The sequence below is a fragment of the Sarcophilus harrisii genome, chromosome 1 (genome assembly GCF_902635505.1).
Source record: "Sarcophilus harrisii chromosome 1, mSarHar1.11, whole genome shotgun sequence".
In the NCBI taxonomy this organism is placed as follows: domain Eukaryota; kingdom Metazoa; phylum Chordata; class Mammalia; order Dasyuromorphia; family Dasyuridae; genus Sarcophilus; species Sarcophilus harrisii.
Window position 1 is genome coordinate 424,629,446 of NC_045426.1, and position 18,947 is coordinate 424,648,392.

The following is an 18,947-nucleotide window of genomic DNA, read 5'->3' on the forward strand; positions in this document are numbered from 1 at the left end:
TTGTGAAGCAAAATAACTGTTTGGACATGTATACTTATATTGTATTTAATTTATACTTGAAGATATTTAACATGTATTGGTCAACCTGCCTTCTGGGGGAGGGAGTGGGGGGAAGGAGGGGAAAAATTGGAACAAAAGGTTTGGCAATTGTCAATGCTGTAAAATTACCCATGCATATAACTTGTAAATAAAAAGCTATAATAATAATAAAAAAGAAAGATTAGTCTTCCTTTTTCCTAAGTATGATCATATCATTCCACTGCTCAGAAATCCTTGATGGTTCCCCATTGCCTACTGAATAAAAATCAATTTACCTATCCTGGAATTCTAGTCCTCCAACAATCTGACTTTCATTTAATTTTCCTGCCTTTTGAAACATCTCATGTATTCTACTCTATAGCAAAACTGAATCAATCTATGTCCCCAACATATGTTTCGCACCTTCTTGTCTATAAACATTTCCCCATACTGTTTATTAAACCTGGAATTCCCATTATCTATATATCTGTTGACATCTCACTTGTTAATGTTCAGATCCATTGTTCTCTCTTCCAGAAAGCCTTTCTTGATACTCTTATTTGATAGTTATTTCTCTTTGTTACTTTAATACCATTTTATATTCCTCTTCTTTAATTATATTATATCATGATATATTTATTTGTGTCATCTGCCTTTAGTAGATATAAATTGCCTTGAGGACAGAGACTAAAACTTTCTTTTCTTTGTTTCTCCTCCACTGTCTCCTTTTCTCCTTCAACAATACATTGTGTGTAGTAAAAGTGTTAAATGTTTTTGTTATCAATCCATCAATCAACAAAAATCTAAATCTTCTTTTTCAGGTATTTACATAAAATTCTCAAGAGAGTCACTATATACAGCATAAAATGGAGATATATTAAATAAGGAATTTGATTTCCCTAATGTAAATCATCCAACTCAGAAATTTCATCTGGCTTCAATCCTATAAAACTAAATCCAATTCTTGTCTACGTCATTTACAAAATGTAGAGAGGCTTTATGAATATATCTATAGTTGCATGTAAAATTCTTTTTTTTAATCTAGAAAACATTTTCAACATGAAAATGAGGAAGCAATTGGCATTTTGGCAAGTTTTGTAAATGAACATTAGAATAGTGTTTGTTCTCGAACCTAAAAAATTTTGTTTTGGCTGTGAAGAAGATTTGGTGAAACTGGTTTTGGCTGTGTTTTCCCCTCACAATTTTCAATTATGATAATAGGTTCTAATTCTGCAAGTTGAGAACTTTAATGATGTTGGTTGGGAACAACTATAAAAGTATAAATGTTCTCTTGTCAGAAATAATGCAGTGGAGTTAGGATTTTTTTTATCAGAAAATGCACTTACTTAATGGTCGGGGGTAGTTAGAAAAATGGAGACAAGATTATAGTTTTAAAATTATGAAGGTATGCTGTATATTCAAAAAGAATTTCTTAAACCATTCAGTGTCTGTGTTAGGAGTTATATTCCAAATACAGCCATATGCAAATGTGTATATCACACATTAGAATAAACACAGCTGCATTCATTTCCATGGTTTTAAAAAGGGAGATTTCATGCTCAAAACCATCACTAAGAACAAGTTTAATATATCAGTGAGCATTATGAAACAGGCACATGTTTATAATTTCCCCTGCAACATGCCATTTCTCAAATTTGTCCTGTGATATTTTAACTGAACCTTTTACTCAAAATGTTGTTCCTTGGGTCTGTCTGGAAAACACTTCCTTCAACAACCCCCCTTTTTTTTCACCTTAAAAATCCAAACTACCTTCAAAAATCTATGAATCTCTTAAAAAAAAATTTTGCCTCCTACTCCTAACTGGCTCAGTATAGACATAAGGACTTTTGCATGAAACAGCCAGTCATCCTTCACAATAGGGTCAGTCTTTGAGCTAGAGGAAAAGAAACTGAGGTTGACTGCTCTTGCAGAAACAAAATAGGGACACAATCCAAAGTCAAAATCCAGAGGGCTAAAAACTAAGAGATGAAAGCAGGGCAGGTAGATGGTGCAGTGGATAGAATGTCAGACCTGTTATCAGGAGGACCTGAGTTCAAATTTGGTTTTGGACATTAGAAACTTACTAGCTGTGTGACCCTGGGCAAATTACTTGACCCAATTATCTTGCAAAGAAAAGAAAAAAAAAGAGAGACATAAGCAAGAGGACTATTTTTCCCCCAAGGCATAGAAATAAGGTCGAGCAAAATTACCCAAAGTAAGCAAAATAGTTAAAGAACCAAAAGTAGAGAGATATATGTATGAAATCATTGTCATATTGCTCTTGAAAGAGCTCAAATAGCAAATTATATCCCAGTAGAGAACCAAGAGATCAATGTTAAAATTCACACATTAATCATAAGATGCTGTACTCACCTGTACTCAGAGCAAATTCACCTCTTCTTGCTTCTAAATGAATTGTTGTAGGATCAGCATTTGATAGCTCTGACTAGAAGTAATACTTTTTGCCTCTGAAATCTCCTACCTCTTTTTATCTCACTTATGATTCATTTCTAAGTTTTATCATTGTGTTTTCTCCTGCACAATAATTAATCACATTCATATAAAATTTTATATAAAGTTTTGTGCTAACAAGTGTTCTGACAACCATAATTGATATTACCTTAATCCCTAAGAACATGAAGAATACAAAATTATCTTCATTTTGTGTCTTCATTATCTTCCTCAATCGGGAAATTGAAGTTTAAAGAAGTTAAACAATTTGCCAAAGTTTACATAGCTAATAAATCGTGGAGTTAGAAATTAATGCCAAGTCTTTGGATTCTATCTTTCTACCACTAAAATACACTAAATAATACACTAAAATATTTTAGGTCAGGAGCCATGTACTGTTTACTCTTGGGTCCATTTCGTACTTGATCCTGTACATTATATATATCAGGAACTTAATAAACAATAATCTAATTGAATTTAGCATATTATTTATTATGCATACTAATATACTGTCAATACTTTAGATAAATGATGTTTCTTCAAGACTTTGCTGTTTCAGTGATTTGAGATGACATCATTACAGATTAGAACTGAACCATATCTTCTGATCCTCTACAATCTTTGACACATTCCTTGACACATCCTCTCTAGGGGATATCCTCAATACACTGAAAGGGTTTTTTAGGTTTAATAATATTGCTTGAATCTCAGTGAAACACTCATATTGTCCATCTGCCTCTCCTTCTTTCTGTATGAATGGCCCATTTCTTTTATCATTTATAAATTTTCTTATAAAGTGTCTTTCCTTCACTTCTGGTGCACAAGCCATTATTGAAAATAAAGTATTCTCTGCTTTAGACACTAGTAATCTTTGTATCCTTTAGACCACCAACAAGCATGATTCTTTGGAGATAATGGTGGTTTATGATTATTGCTATATTTCTTAAGAGACAATATGGCAGAATTATTAGGACACTGGCTTGGAATCAGAAAAACCTTAATTCAAATCTTACCTTGTATACTTACTGGCTGTGTAAACTTGGGCAAGTAACTCAACTTAAATATTTTCTGCACTTCCATTTACTCCTTTGTAATATGGCAGAGATAGACTGAATGGACTCTATCTCTTTTAGCTCTAATTCTACAATTCTGTGACCTCACTGGAAGAATACTGACATGAAAAATGCCACAAGTTGCTGAAGTAGTCATTCAGCAATGTAACAATTCCTTACAGAAATTAAATATTCATAAAGGTTAGATGGACTTAAGAAAATTATTGCTGGTCAGCTATTTGAAGTACAATATCTGCTTTCAATATCAAACTCACTTTCTACAATTATTGTCCATTGCAGATACTGTCATTTGTGATAGTACAAAAGGCCAGAGAGAGGTAGGGTAAAGTCTCCCAAAACACTGTTTTAATTTCATTTCAGGTTGGTGCAGCCACTAATTTTTAACCCCAGTTGCTTTTTCATCACAATTTGGAAATATTCAAAATAAAAATAAAAGATCACAGAAACTTAATGAAGGGTAGTAATTTATTTTATAATGTGTCAATGCAAAAGGTATAATTGTGGCTTTTTTGTTTTTGTTTCTTTTTGGATAATAAATTTGTAGTTTGAAGGAACCTTAGAGGTTACTGAATATAACTCCCTCTGTTTTAGAGAAAAGAAAGAGAAAAGGAGCTAAGAGAGTTAGATGATTTGTCTACAATCATATAGCAACTAGTTTTTTGAGGCATAATTTGATATCAGTCCTTTCTGACTCCAAATATTCTAGCCATTATGCCACATATAAGATTTCTGGAAATTTGGATCTTTTACTTTTGCTGGTATAAATTCCAATTCTGATTCCAGTGGTATGATTTTCTGGACTTATTTTTTCTGCTTTCTGTGTTGTTTCTGTAATTCTCTCCTCAAGTTAGAATTGTTGTTTGCCATTGAGTCTATTGGTACATTTGTATTTTACATAGACATTTCTCAAATGTTGAGTTTCATCATCATTTGTCCTAAAATTTCTAAGTCTTATTCAGTTCCTTCTTTGCTTCATATTGTGATATATACATGTGTTCATTTTATTTCCTCATTTGTTTCCTTTTGTTTGTTCATTATACTTTTTATTGTGGCTGTAAAGAATTCGGAGAGTTTTTTCCCCCAACTTCTTGGTGTGTTTTTATAACGTATTCATTTTCTGGAGATTTTGTCTGTTTCTTTTGACCCATAATGTTTCTCCATTGTATTGAAACTTCTCTGTTTGGTTTTTATTTTGAATAACTGTTTTCCTAAAAATAATTTTATTTGGAAAAATTTTGTTTACTTTCTGGTGTTTTTGAAGAGTATGGCAACATCTCACACCTTCTCCCAAGAAGACTAAAGGACAGCACCAAGTAATTGGGAAGTCTCTGCAGACTATCTAGTTCAACCTTATTCTGGTATAGGAAGTCACAACATATTAAAAACTTACCAATTAAAGAGACAAATAAATTAGACGTGGTTACTAAATCTATAAAGCAGTTTTTAAATTTGCTGATTAGATTTTTAAAATTTAATTCTTTAATGAATCAAATATATACATATATGTATATGTTTTAGTTTACAAAATTTCAAGCTACATCACAGTTTTGGTGGGAAGAATCTATTCCATTAATACAAAGTAAAACTATTTTAGCTTACTTTATGCTTTGATTAGGGAATTCTAAGATATTAACTGTTCAATGAAAGTTAAGAACAAAGGGAAATTATTCACTTGTACTTTGGTCATCATTATCCTATTACCCCATATAAAATTATTATTTATAGAATAAGTTTGTATCTATATTGTGGAATATGAATTTAACTATATAAAATATAAACCTTATTTAACTCATAGTTAGACTTTATTCTAAGGAATATTTACTATTCATAGAGATATCTAGGTAATAGTTAATATAAATTTCCCTTATGCTTATCATGAAATAAATGAATACATTCCATTTCTACATTAGGTATTACACAGAGTTTGGCACATATTTATTATGGATTAAGTAGATTAATTTGAGACTTTTAAGTTGAATAGATTAATTACAATTAAAATTTAAGAAGATCTAGAAAACTAACTAGATATAACGGACATTAAAGTCTCTGGCATTCATTCAGCCATGAAAGAATATTGGATTTGGAATCAATGAACCTGGGTTCAGATCTTGTCCCATCACTCACTTAACATTTGTGACCTCTATAGACCTCAGTTATAAAATTCTGAATCCTTTCTGATCCATGATCCTGAGTAATATTACAGCTTGCAAGGAATTTCTGGATGACTGATGCAAAGAATGATTGTGTTGTAAGATAATTGGCAAAAAGACATTTGATGTTCTGGTAACTCATTGCTAAAAATCTGCACTGATATTTTTGGGACACTAAAATATTATTGGTGTTTCATATATACAAATGTAGAATATTATAAGACCAAAGAGTTTGACATAAGCTATTCAGGATAGTCTTCCAATCTACTACACGGTTTTGCAGGAGCATAACAAAGAAGTCTATTACTTATTAATCAAATATTGAATATGACTAGGACATTTATTCTTATGTGGATGTTCTGAATTATCATTGAAAGACAGCATAGTATAATGGAATTATTATTGACTTGGGAATTAAAAGAAAGAAGTAACTTGCTGCCTGCTTTCTCACCTATAAAAGGATACATCTAGATGGTCTCAGAAGATTTTGACATTATATGATTCTATATGACTTTGGTGTCTTTGGTTCATCCCTTATTAGTCATATCATCTTAAGGAAGTAGTCAATTAAAGTTTTTTAGTCTTGGTTTTATACCACTGAAATATGGATTAAAATGAGGTATAATATGTACCTAATAGAACAGTGAAGATCAAAATCATATAATAAAACTATAAAATATTTAAACATTTATGAACATCAACATATAGATATTCTATCTAGTACTTTGAAGTTACAAGTTTGTTTCTTTTTTTAAAAAAAAAAAGGCAAGTGCTTCTTCTGCCAAATCACATTGTTTCTCAAAATGTCCATTACTTTATTAAGTAACTGAAACAACTTTGGGATGGAGGTTATCCTGAAGCTCTATTTTGTTACATTTTCAAAGATATCAAAGTCATAGAATATATGTGTGTGTTGTATTTAGCTATGTATGAGTATTTGTGCTTATTATATATAGTTGTTGTTAAATTGTTTCAGTTTGCCTGAATTGTTATCACCCCATTTTTGAGTTTTCTTGGCAATAAAACTGGACTAGTTTACCATTTCCTTCTCCATTTCATCTGACAAATGACAAAAGTGAGACAGATAGGATTAAATGATTTGCTTAGGATTACATAGTAAGTGCCTGAGGCTGGATTTGAACTCATGAAAATGTGTCTTCTTGATTCTAAGCCCAATGATTGGTTCACTGATTCGTTCATTGCCTTACATGAATTATATTTGGAGAGATGCTTGATAAAGACAAATGATGCTGTTGACCCTAAACACTAGCATTTAATTTTTTTTTTTAAATGGTCATCTGACTCTCAACTCTGACTTTCCAAATCACATCATAACTTCCTCTCTTCCATATGAGTGCTAGGCTACAATCTCCCATTTTTTAAGTTTTAAAAATCACACCATCTCCAGAAAGCTTTCTTCTATAAATCATATAAGTGGTAAAAGCTTACTGAATTATGTCTACATTTAAATCTACCATGGGAGCTATTTCCCATTAGTCTCATTCCAACTATTCATTTATCTTTCTTTACATAAATATACATGTACACATAGACATTGACATAAAAATATAAACACTTAACACTGACAAATATAATGTAAACCAAATACAACTTAATTATACTGCTTTTTAAAAAGTTTTTGTTTTTTTTATTTACATGTTTCATTTATTGTATCTGTGTTTACACTCTCAGATTTGAATCCGCTCAAATGTAGAATGTAGGGTAGAAATTGCTGACTTTGAGGTTAAATCTGAATTTGTACTCCAGTCTACCATTTACCTAATCAAGAAACTTCAATTCATTGGGTCTCAGTTTCCCCATATGTTACATGAAGGTTTTGAACTAGACCTCTAAGGCCCCTTCTACCCGTGTATCATAAATTTCTACAGATTAGGGATTATAATTTTTTTTCAGAGTTTAGCCAAACAAATTAGAGCAAGTATTTTTTAGCTAAGTTTTATTTTGTTTGGGGAATAAACATACTTTATAATGAAATAATTTATTGCTAAGTGAAAAAGTGGCTTTCCACCAGTTTTTTTCATTTTGATAATTCAAGTTGGGATCTGGCTCATTGGAAATTAAGAGTGCCTATGACAACTTTGCTGAATTATTTCCTTAGACTTTAAAGAGAGTCAAGAAGGTTACTTCTAGCCCCAACTTTCTATACTTGTAATGAACCTCTCTTCACTTCTTTTCACAGAGTGTGATATTACCAGTCACATTTATCACTATTTTGAGGCTTGAGACAATATTTAACTAGGCCTTTCAGTTTCCAGCTAAGAATTTTACCTCACCCTTCAGGTTCCTGCCACTAAGGTGACAGTATATGTCAGGTATTCTGTGGCATCATTGTATAGTCTGGCAACCACAGGAATGTGAAAGCCATATATACAGAAATGTCATAAAAAAAGACTGTGAATCCTTCTTGTTTATAATTCTAAAAAATAAGTACTGTATTTCAAACTACTTGTTGGGATATCTCTAGCTAGATGTACCACCAATATTTCACACTCAATTGATGGCATTACTATCTTCTTAGCTGCCCTTATTTAAAATTTCAACATCATCTTTGACTCTTCACTCCCTCTCACATCATAACTATCAAAAGCCAAGTCATGTTGATCTTATCCCTAAATCCTTTCAATCTTTTTTCATTGTTATTGCCATTTTCCTAGTTAAAACATTGACATGTCCTGCCTGGATTATTATTTGTAATTTATTAACTGGTATTCTAGCTTCCATTATTTCCCTGCTGACAAAGTATTCTTAATGATACACAAATCATGTCAATCCTTTGCTCAAAATCATTCTATAGCTCTTCATTGCCTGTTAAATAAAGTCAAAATTCCTTAGCCTGGCATTAAAAGCCCTACATTTTCAGAGATATCTATAATTTGTAACTGCTCTGGATCAAGTTGGAAGACAAAGTGAGGGCAGAGTTATTTAGTACAGCCTCCATGCACAAGAAGAGTTTATTGCTATGGGAAATCTGCCAGGTTCAGTTAAAGAAACAAAATATTTTACAATGTATCATAGTACCTACTATACACAAGCCACTGTGCTTGGCATTGTGAATAAAAAGATGGCACCTGCCATTCTCATTTTGATTTGGAAACCTCAGGAATGAACTCTTTTTTACCTTTATTATCTTTACTTCTGCCTCCTTAAATCCAAACAATCAAATGATTTTGAACATGATAAAATGATTGTTTTGTGATTAGTTTGTTTTAGTCTACCAGACTTCCTGGATGAGAAACTTTTCTATCTGATTTATACCACTGTCTCCCTGGTCTTCTTTTAATTGCCCACTAAGAGTCTTGTGTTGGCTTATACTAAACAAGTTCTCAGAGCAGTACCTAAGACAAAATCACAGTAAATTGCCATGTGTTGAGACTAAGCCACTGCATTATATGATTCTGAACTATTTTTCATTCTTTTGTCACATCATTCCCCTTTCTGATTCCTAGTTCTGGCCATACTATACTATTCACCCTTCCCATTGTCATCCTTTCTTTCTCATCTCTGAATTTTTTTCTCATGCAATTTTCCAAAGATCTAACTCAGGTGCCACTTCCTCCATGAAATATTCTCCAAAAGTGATCTCTCCTTTCTCAACTTTGTTAAATTATATTTAATATGTATTATATTTATTGCCATATATGTCATCTCCCTTTTAAAAGTATGTTTCTTGAAGATTAAGATTGCCTTAATGCTTTTTTTGTATCTTCTATACCTATTATGACGCTGTTGTAGTTATGAAATGTTTGTTGAATTGTTGATCTTGGATGAGTTTTAAATTACTTAGATAAATCTGGGATTTTGCTGATATGAATGTCCCTTCTACAAATTTTGATCACAAATGTCCTATGCATTCTGATCCTATGCAACTTTGGTTTGTATCTGTCTATAAATCCTTCATAAAAATTCCATTTAATATACAGGAGATGACTTCAGTTCTTTCAGCTGTACCATTTCTCCCTTTCATTTCTGATATAAGATTGATCTATCTCCTTTCTAGCTATATCACTTCTTATTAATGTCTTTTTTTAATCAATTCTCACATAATGGATAAAGATAGATAGGAAGTGAGGAAAAGTAAGAATATATTCACAACCTGGTTGATTTACTTGCACCATGGATCTTTCCATTGTCCTTTGGGTTACTTATGCCCATGATTCTTCCAAAATCATGGTCTTTCTTGATTCATAGTCATATAGTAAATGTTCAAATTCTATAGTTTCTTCCAGTGATACAGATTTCAACCCATGTTTGCCTGCCTGCCTTCCCATGAGAGTCTCATTCATGTTCTTCCAAAATTTACTATAAAAAGTCCATCCTATGACCTGAGAACCTTCCCAAATTGGTATTAACTAGAAAGGCTTTTGTGACAGTCAGATTGGGCAGTTTCTCTAATTAAATTCTCTTCTTCTTCAATTTCCTTGTTCCCATCTCCTTTTAAAATTCTGTACATAGAGAATCATGCATATGCAGCACTTGTCAAAGACATATTCATGATCCATTTAGCTGAAAATTATAGTCTGGCCAATATCAAATTTTCTTTTCTTTTTTTTTAAATCAATGTATTGGCATGATATATCACTATATATTTCACTAGGAAGACTTTGTAGAGTACACAATTAATATGTTGTCTTTTGAAAATAGTAAGATTTAAAGAAGCTATCCTTAATTTGTGAATCATTTCATTTGAACATTAAATGAACAGAATTTTCCTTGTTTGACTGTGCTTAATGTCATTACTCAATGTTGTGTTTGTCGTAGAGTTTTGTAACATTTTAGTGTACATGTTAGAGATGGTTTGCCTAGGAGAACATTCAAGTCTATATTGTATTCTTATGAGTTTATGTGTTTTTAAAAACAAATAACTGTCAAAACATCTTGTATTATTTGGACATACAAGAGGTACTCTACTGTGAGTAGTCACCTTTTAAAGTATTGCTTTTTATGTTTTCATCAAAGATATCTTTATTTTTACACTGCTATGTAGGTAGATATGTTTGTCTATATATGTGTGTATCTACCCTTTCCCACTTTCTTTACCCAGTAAGTCTTCTCCTACAATAAAAATTTAAAAAATTATGGAAAACAAAAAAATTCAGAAAAATTGACACATCAAAGAATTCTGACAGTATAATACATACATTATTTGCAAAAATTCCATAGAAATAAGAAAAAGAAGTATATGAACTAGCCATTGTTGATGGCTTCAGCCCTTTGGCTCTTCCCCATACCTTGTTCTTTTCCCAAAGAATTGTGTTCTTTTTATTTTACTGGAATCTTTCTATCTTTAGAATATCTTTAAAACTGATGCAATTCTAAATTGATGCATCTATAAATTTGTTAAGTGCTATTACTTTACACTGGACACTTAAGTGGTAAAGTCACATCCAATTCAATTCAGTAAATATTTCTTAAATACTATGTAACAGGCATTGTGATAGGTGCTAGGTTTACAGTTAATGAAAAGAAAGGCAGCTCCTCTACTTAAAGAGTTTACAACCTAAAAAGTATAAATAACATGGAAAAGGAGCCAGAAATATGTGGGGTGGGGAGTCACCACAGAGTATCATGTAAAGGGCATCTTCTTCCATGCTGTTGAAAACAAGAACAACAGGTGCAAAATGTAATGGGAAGTGTCCAGCTTCTTCTCTCTTAAAAGGAAGACATTTGGGGGTAGTTTGGTCTCTCTCCTCCATAGGAAGGGAGAATAGGCTAAAAGAAGTCATGACAATCAAGGCTTGAGTTAACAGCATGGTGATGAGATCAGAAATGATGAGTTTAACTGATAGAGTTGGAACCAGGCAAAGCAGCAGATGCAAAGTGGACTTAATCCAAATGTGTTTCCAACTACTATTGCTAATGAGAATAAATTATCATAAAGACATTAGCACATCTGTTCCAGTTCACCTCTATTTGTTACCATTAATTTTCATTTACAAATATTCTCTAAATAAATGGGCTCAGTTGGGTCATATGACAAATTTTAGTATAACATTTCTCCTTGAACAGATTTTTTTTCTATTTCATGAAGCAATGCTACTCCTAATCATTGATCCTCTTTCCTAAGGATAATTTAAAAATGGTCTTGTACCTTAAACTGATATACACAGAAAGACATAAACTCATAGACCCTGAGAGTTAAAACGGAACTCAAAGGTCTCCTAGCAGAATTCTTAAGGGAACCATAAAATTAGTTTTTCTTTTCTCTTTGCACAGTGAAACCAACTACCTTAACCTCTTTATTCATCTCTCTGAGAATCTTCAAGCAGTCCTTTTATATGGATGCAATTTTATTTTATTTTATAATTTTTTTTCCAAAATAGATCTATTTCAATTCTTCCAATATTTCAATAATATTTCAATTCTTGGTTATTGGGCAGAAATCAACTACTAAGTCAACAAGCATTTACTAAGTACTTATTAAGTTCCAGGAACAGTGCTAATTTCTTGAGGCCTCGTTCTCAAGGAATCCATTGTCAAATAGAAACAACTATATAAAAACAAGACAGTTGCAGGATAAAATGGAGATAAACTGAGAAGGAAGATACTAATATTAAGGTGAATCTCTAGGAAACAGAAATGAAGGAGAAAGTTCCAAGTTCTGAAGATAATCAGTGAAATATACGCATTTGGGAAATAGTTTCTTGTTCAAGGAACATCAGTGAGGCTAAGTATTCTGGAGCTCAAAATATAAAAAGTATAATACAAGGAGACTAGAAAGGTGGAAAGGGGCTGGGTTTGTGAAGTGCTTTAAAAACTAAACAGAGAACTTTATATTTGATTCTAGAGATAATAGGGATCCAGCCACAGGAGTTTACAAAATGTGGAGTGGGGGAGTGACATAATTAAACTGATATGGAAGATCACTATACTTTAGGAAAATCAATTTGATGAGTGAAGAATAGACTGGAGGCAGAGAGAGTGACCAGAAGACAAAATTGAGGCTTGAATTAATGAGGATCTATACTGGGATGGTGGCAGTTACAGTAGAGAGAAGAGAGTGGTTATGATAGATATGAAGGTAGACACTATAGGACTTGGCAATTGTGCATAGGGGAGAAGAGAAAATAAGGAGTTGAGTATGAAACCTAAGCTGCAAACCTGGGTGAAGAGGAGGTAGGACCATAGATAATAATAAGGAAGTTAGGAAAAGGAGAAAATTTGAGGTTAGGTAATGAGTTCTGGTTTGAACATACTGAGTTTCAGGTATCTATGAGACTTATAAGTCAAGATACCTACTAGGCAGTTAGAGATGAAAGACTGGAAGGCAGTACCAACAGTTGAATGAAATTTTGGCAGACATGGCAGTAAGCATGACTACATAAAATAGGTATCTAGAGCAGAGCCAATTAGACATTTCACTTACATTATTTATGATTCATATCCACACTATCAATAGAATTTTGACCCAAATTCAAAGTTATTTTAGTTCAATGGGTTCTTAATGGTTTTAAGGGCAACTAATGTACAATATCTTTCTTATTAACTACGCATGATTGACTCCCTGGTTTTATCAGAATCACTCCTAAGAACAGATTCTAACATTCTCTTCTCTTTTCTATCTCTCTGTGTCATTATTATATAAACTGAATGAGACTACATAGGATCATTTTGTATTATTTCTGTGTCTTAGATTATCCTTCGCAAAATGTGTTACCTAATGATCAACCTCTGAATAATGAACTTAGCTAGTCTGTTTCTCAGGCAAATATAGACATAATTTTCATCTATAACATGTTCTAAGTCTCTGTTGACACAAAACTTAAAGCACTTTAACTAACTTAGTTTGTTACCTCAATAATTCTTAAAACTAGTGTGACTTTTGTAGTGGCAAAGATAAACAAAATAGGCTACAATATTGGTTAAGTAAAAGTATCAGAAACTTTTGTCTAATAAAAACATTCTCACTTAAATAAATCTTCATTCAATGACTTAATCTCTATGTAATATAAGAAAAACAAAAACAAAAACAACAGTCACTCCTTGATTCTAAGTGCAGTTATCATTCTTTTTGAAAGCCCTCACAGTATTTGCTAGGCTCATTAACATTATGCTGGTTTGATTTGGTTAAAGGCTTATTAACTTAACTAGATTAAAGATATTTTCTCTCTTAAAAAGCAGCCTCTTTAGCCTAGAGAGGTTTTTGCCATGGGTATAGTATTCATTTCCTGACTTCAACTCCAGTCAAACTGTCATTTCTCTCTATAACTTCTCTTTGATTTCTACATCTCACAGAATGACCTTATAGTCTAAATATTTATGATTACAAAATTCCACAAACATTGAAAAGTAAAGTCATAACAACTTTTCAAAATACAGTAACATATAGCAATAGCTAGGTTTCTTTACAGTGCATCCTTTATACTATTCTAGACAACTCACCCTCAGTAACTAAATTAAGCTAGTATTTATGAACTAGCATTTTCAATCAAAATAACTCCCATTCTTAAAAGATTCACTTTGCTTACTGACAAAGCCAGAGAGTCAATCACGTGTAGTTAATAAGAATAGTATTGCACATTACATAGCCCTTAAGACCATTAAGAACCCATTGGAATAGAATAATAACTTTGAATTTGCTTCAAAATACTGTCGACAGTGTGGATATGGACCAAATATAATAGGAGTGAAATGTCTAATTGGCTTTTCTCTAGCTACCTATTTCATTTGGTCATGCTCATTGCAATATATGCCAAAATGTAACTCAAAACAAAACAAAATGGCAGAATGGATAAAAGAACGTGGTAGAACAAAAAGAGTACTGTTCCTAAAGTTGGAAATTCTGACTTCAAATCCCTGCTTTTCCCTTTATTACTTATGTGACATTGGGGGAAAAAAATCACAATCTGTTTGAACCTCAGTCTCTTTATATGTAGTTTCCAGATGAAATTTAAGATCCCTTAAAGTTGAAAAACAATAATCTTATGAATAAATGAGTAATCTCCCCCACCCAAAGAAAAAGAAAAAGAAAGTGTTCCTTCAAAAATAAATTGTTATCAAGTATCTTAGTAAAAAGATACCTGATGCCATTGGCTCACAGATGCAGTGTTCTGAGGGTGATGGCTAATTTTTACTTGATGGTGAATCATTAAGAATGAACCAGATGATTAAACTTAATGGAACAACAACATTATACTGAAATTAGTAAGTGCATGCCTAAGGCAGTCTACAACCTTTTATTTGTTATTGTTTAACTTCTGTCTTTTACAGTGGCTATGATAAATGACATCACAGAAGGGGGAAAAACAATTAAAATCAGAGTATTCAATAAACTACTAATGTCTCATAGTTATCACTATAAAGTCGCTAGCAGTGTCATTGCTTCTGTCTTTCTCTAAGAAAATATCAGAAAGTGCCAGTACTTTAAGGGAAATGAAGGTGGGGAAGAAAAAAAAAGAATAAAAATAGTCACCAGAGCCTGTTATATTTCAGGGTATATAGATACTATGTCCTTGAATGATGAGGCTAAATGGCTTCACTTTTGAACACTGTTGAGGTAAAAAGATGAGATTTCCACAAGTTTTCAAATATTAATAAATCAGATTCAAAATCTCAAATCTATTCCTAGCATATTATTTGTCTCTCATCCTCCCTTTTATGTTGTCATAAGTGTTTATTCTATAAGTCATCAGAATGGTCTATCTTGACAACTAAAAATAAGTTTCAGAATACTTTTATCTGAATAAATCCTTTGACCAGACATAGATTTGAGCACTAAATTTTCTGTAATTATTTGTCAATGGTCATGATAAATATCCAGTCAAGGACAAATCTAGATAATTGAATATGAACAAATAAATCATATGTGCAAACATCAATTTTTGCCCAATGAAAACATGATGGGTTTGGTATCAGATTTAACCACTGAAGATACACTGTACTTGTGACCTATATGTAAAAAAGTATGTTTCAAAGTCAGCAGAGCCTAGTGCTCAATGTTCTTCAATATGAATTGAGACCATTCATTTATAAGGGAACAAATGGTGACATAGACTTACAACTGAGGATATATTTGATTTAGGCATTATTAAACTAGTTGTTTTTGAGTTGATTAAATAGTATTTTAATTTTCTTTTCAGTTTTTAGAAACTAATGGAACAATTAAACTTTCTCTGATGGGTACATCTTATATGATCAGAGAGTCATAGAAGTAGAAATGATGTCCAGCCTATTTGCCTTGTATCATAGAAAAAGAAATTGATGTCCAGTAGAGGTTAAGAGATGTGGCCAAGGTCCCACCAAGCTGGGACCAGAATCTAAGATTTTTGGTTCCCAATATAGGGTTGTTTCTCTTAATGTCACATTATTTTTTCTGCAGTCATATTTTAAGGTTTCTTTAGCACATCTCTATTTACACTATTCTTTTTATTTTTCTCACTTTTATACAACTCTTTTTAGATTTCTTTTCCTTTTGTTTCTATCTGATTGCTTCCAAACACTATATATGATTTTTTTTAAAACCACTTTTATTTTCTCCCAAACTAATAAACAAATTTATAACCACCTGGAGAAATTTGAATGAAACCCTATGCTTGATGGTTCTTTGGCTTTTGACATTTTCTGTTATGGCCATGATGATTCTGTGGTGGATAAGTCCCAAGACCATAACAGAATCACTATATCTGATAATCAAAAGGGACCTGAGAGTCATATAGCCCAACTTATACTTCACCAAAAGCCTTCCATACAATTTCCACCCTCCTCCAAGATAAGAAGAATATACTCCCTCTCAGAACAGTTCATTCTGCTTTTGAATAATTCTAACAGTTCCTTACAAAAAGCCTAAATTAGCCTTCCTGCACCCTTCACCCAATTCTTCCTTTTTTTTTTTTTTAACCCTCTTGGGCAGGGCTAAATGAATTTAATTCTTTTGCATAAGAATCTTTCTGAGGTTTTCCAAATTCTTCCAATCTTCCCACCATCACAGCAATTAGTTGATTGCTCTTGGCCAAATCATATAAGCTTTCTAACCCTCAATTTTCTTACAGATTAAAATGAGAGAATGGAGTAGGAGGAAATTCAATGCAATGGACATTTTAAAAATGCATGATGTTGGACATTAAATAAGCAAAGATAAAACAAAATAAAAGCCACTCCCATAAAGAGGTTATAATCTAGCTTCTAAAATCCTTATTTTAAATTTAATCCCAGAAGCAATTTCACTTATTCAATTGAACATTAAATATCTTATGGTGAGATTAGGTAAGAATCAAACCAGTAGTGATATTTCTTTTTTAAACACAGAGGTTTTTTTAATTCTTTTTTTTTCATTCCATATATTCTCTTTCTCCTATGCCCTCTTCCATCCATTGGGAAGCCAAGAAAAACAAAAACCCCATTACAAATAAACATATACATTTTATAAATATGTATATGCTATGCCGATCTCTATATTGGCTACATTGAGAGAAAAAGACAGAGAGACAGAAAGAGAATGTTTCAATGTGCATTATGAATCTGTCAGTTCTCTATCCAGAGGTAAATAGTATGTTTCACCATGTGTCTTTTGAGCATAGCCTTTTCCATTAAAACTACATAGCAGAATAATTATGTGCTGCCTTTCTATACTTGCACATTAGTCCTGAACATTTAGTTTCAGATTCAGTTCTAAATAAAAACCAACTGGTGACTAGTTTTGGATTATCGGATGGCCTGTGAAATGGTAGCACCTGTGATCTACAACTTTGGAAACTTTGCTTAATGCTTTAGCACTTTAAAATATCTATAACTGATATGAAAACCTGTAATTTTAGAGTTGCCTCTTGAAGTCAAAAAAGAGTCTTCAAAGATGATATGGTTAATTATATCATTGGGATTAGGGCAAAGCCATATTAATGTTTTGTCTTATTTTGTTTTTCCCAATCAATAAGCATTTCATAAATGTGCCATGTGCTATGTGTCAGGAATCATACTCAGTGCTTCAAATATCTGAGCAAAAATAAAATTGTCCCTGTTTTGAGGATATTTACATGAAGTCTGTGCTAATGGAGAGGATATCCAGGTCTAGAGACCTGGTATCTGAAGAAGATCAATGACAAGTATAAGCACAAAAAATCATAACTAGCACAAAGAATTAAAATGATTTAAATATGTAGTTTGATATTTATTTAAAGTGCATATGAGAAAAGGGATCCTAGGTCCTGGAACATAGTGAACAGTCACCTCCATTCCCTTCTTTTTTTTATTTTAGCAAACAAAAAGTCCCCAAAGTATCACCTAAGCTAAGTCATTGACATCTACAGGACCCTTTTCAGATTCAATCTTTCTAGGACTAGAAACATTTTTCATCTAATTGTAAGGTGAATTTACTAGAAAGTACAAAATAATAACAAAAAATGAAATATCCTGGAATACTTTAGATGAGAATGAATGATTGCTGACAAATTATATGTCATCATCTTGGTTTTTTTTTTAATTTTACCTTCTTTTTTTTTTCTATGTAGTTACATTCAGACCAAGATAGAGGAGATGGATCACTTAAATATATCCTTTCAGGAGATGGAGCTGGAGATCTCTTCATTATTAATGAAAACACTGGAGACATTCAGGCCACCAAGAGATTAGACAGAGAAGAGAAGCCAGTGTATATCCTTAGGGCTCAGGCTATAAATAGAAGAACAGGAAGACCAGTAGAACCAGAATCTGAATTTATCATAAAGATCCATGATATCAACGATAATGAGCCCATGTTCACCAAGGATGTTTACACTGCCACTGTTCCTGAAATGTCTGATGTTGGTAAGTGATATCTTAATATTATGCCCAAATTTATCTGTTTCTTTATTTTATCTATTAAAAATGATATAATAAAGAAATTCATCTCATTAGATTAATTCAGATGCTGAATTTTTAAAAATAAACATGTCCCCCAAATCTTATTAATGTACTTTTAAAGTCAGTCTTGGTTCTAAATATTGATCCAATATTCAAGAATGTTATCCTTGATTTATCTTCCACAAATCACAGAAGAGAATGCTTTCTCCAGTATATTAGAAGAATTGAGATGTGTGAAGAAGCTAGATAATGAAGTCCTTTGTCCCTTCCTATCATATTGGAATTAAAAATTATGCTCCCCCTCCTTCTTCCTGATATTCCTCTGAATTTGGAACATAAGAGCCTTCCCACTTTCTGTAAGCTATTTCTATCCCTTTTTCTTTATTATGCCTCTTGGATTCAGTTTTCAACATCCCAGAATGACAATAGGTAAATCCCCAAATGTTTATTCCATGATTCTGAA

General features: G+C 32.2%; 1 protein-coding gene and 1 long non-coding RNA gene across 7 annotated transcripts in view; one reads left to right on the forward strand and one right to left on the reverse strand.

Annotated features, from left to right (window-relative positions):
- LOC100933622 (cadherin-6) overlaps positions 1-18,947 on the forward strand; it is a 161,624-nt gene that overhangs the window by 107,165 nt on the left and 35,512 nt on the right. For all 3 annotated transcript variants that reach the window (XM_003759645.2, XM_031946146.1, XM_031946145.1), the window contains exon 3: positions 18,154-18,448. In XM_003759645.2, the coding sequence (XP_003759693.1) occupies positions 18,154-18,448 (295 nt within the window). The remainder of the gene's footprint in view (positions 1-18,153; positions 18,449-18,947) is intronic.
- LOC105749293 overlaps positions 1-18,947 on the reverse strand; it is a 120,106-nt gene that overhangs the window by 72,255 nt on the left and 28,904 nt on the right. The window lies entirely within an intron of this gene.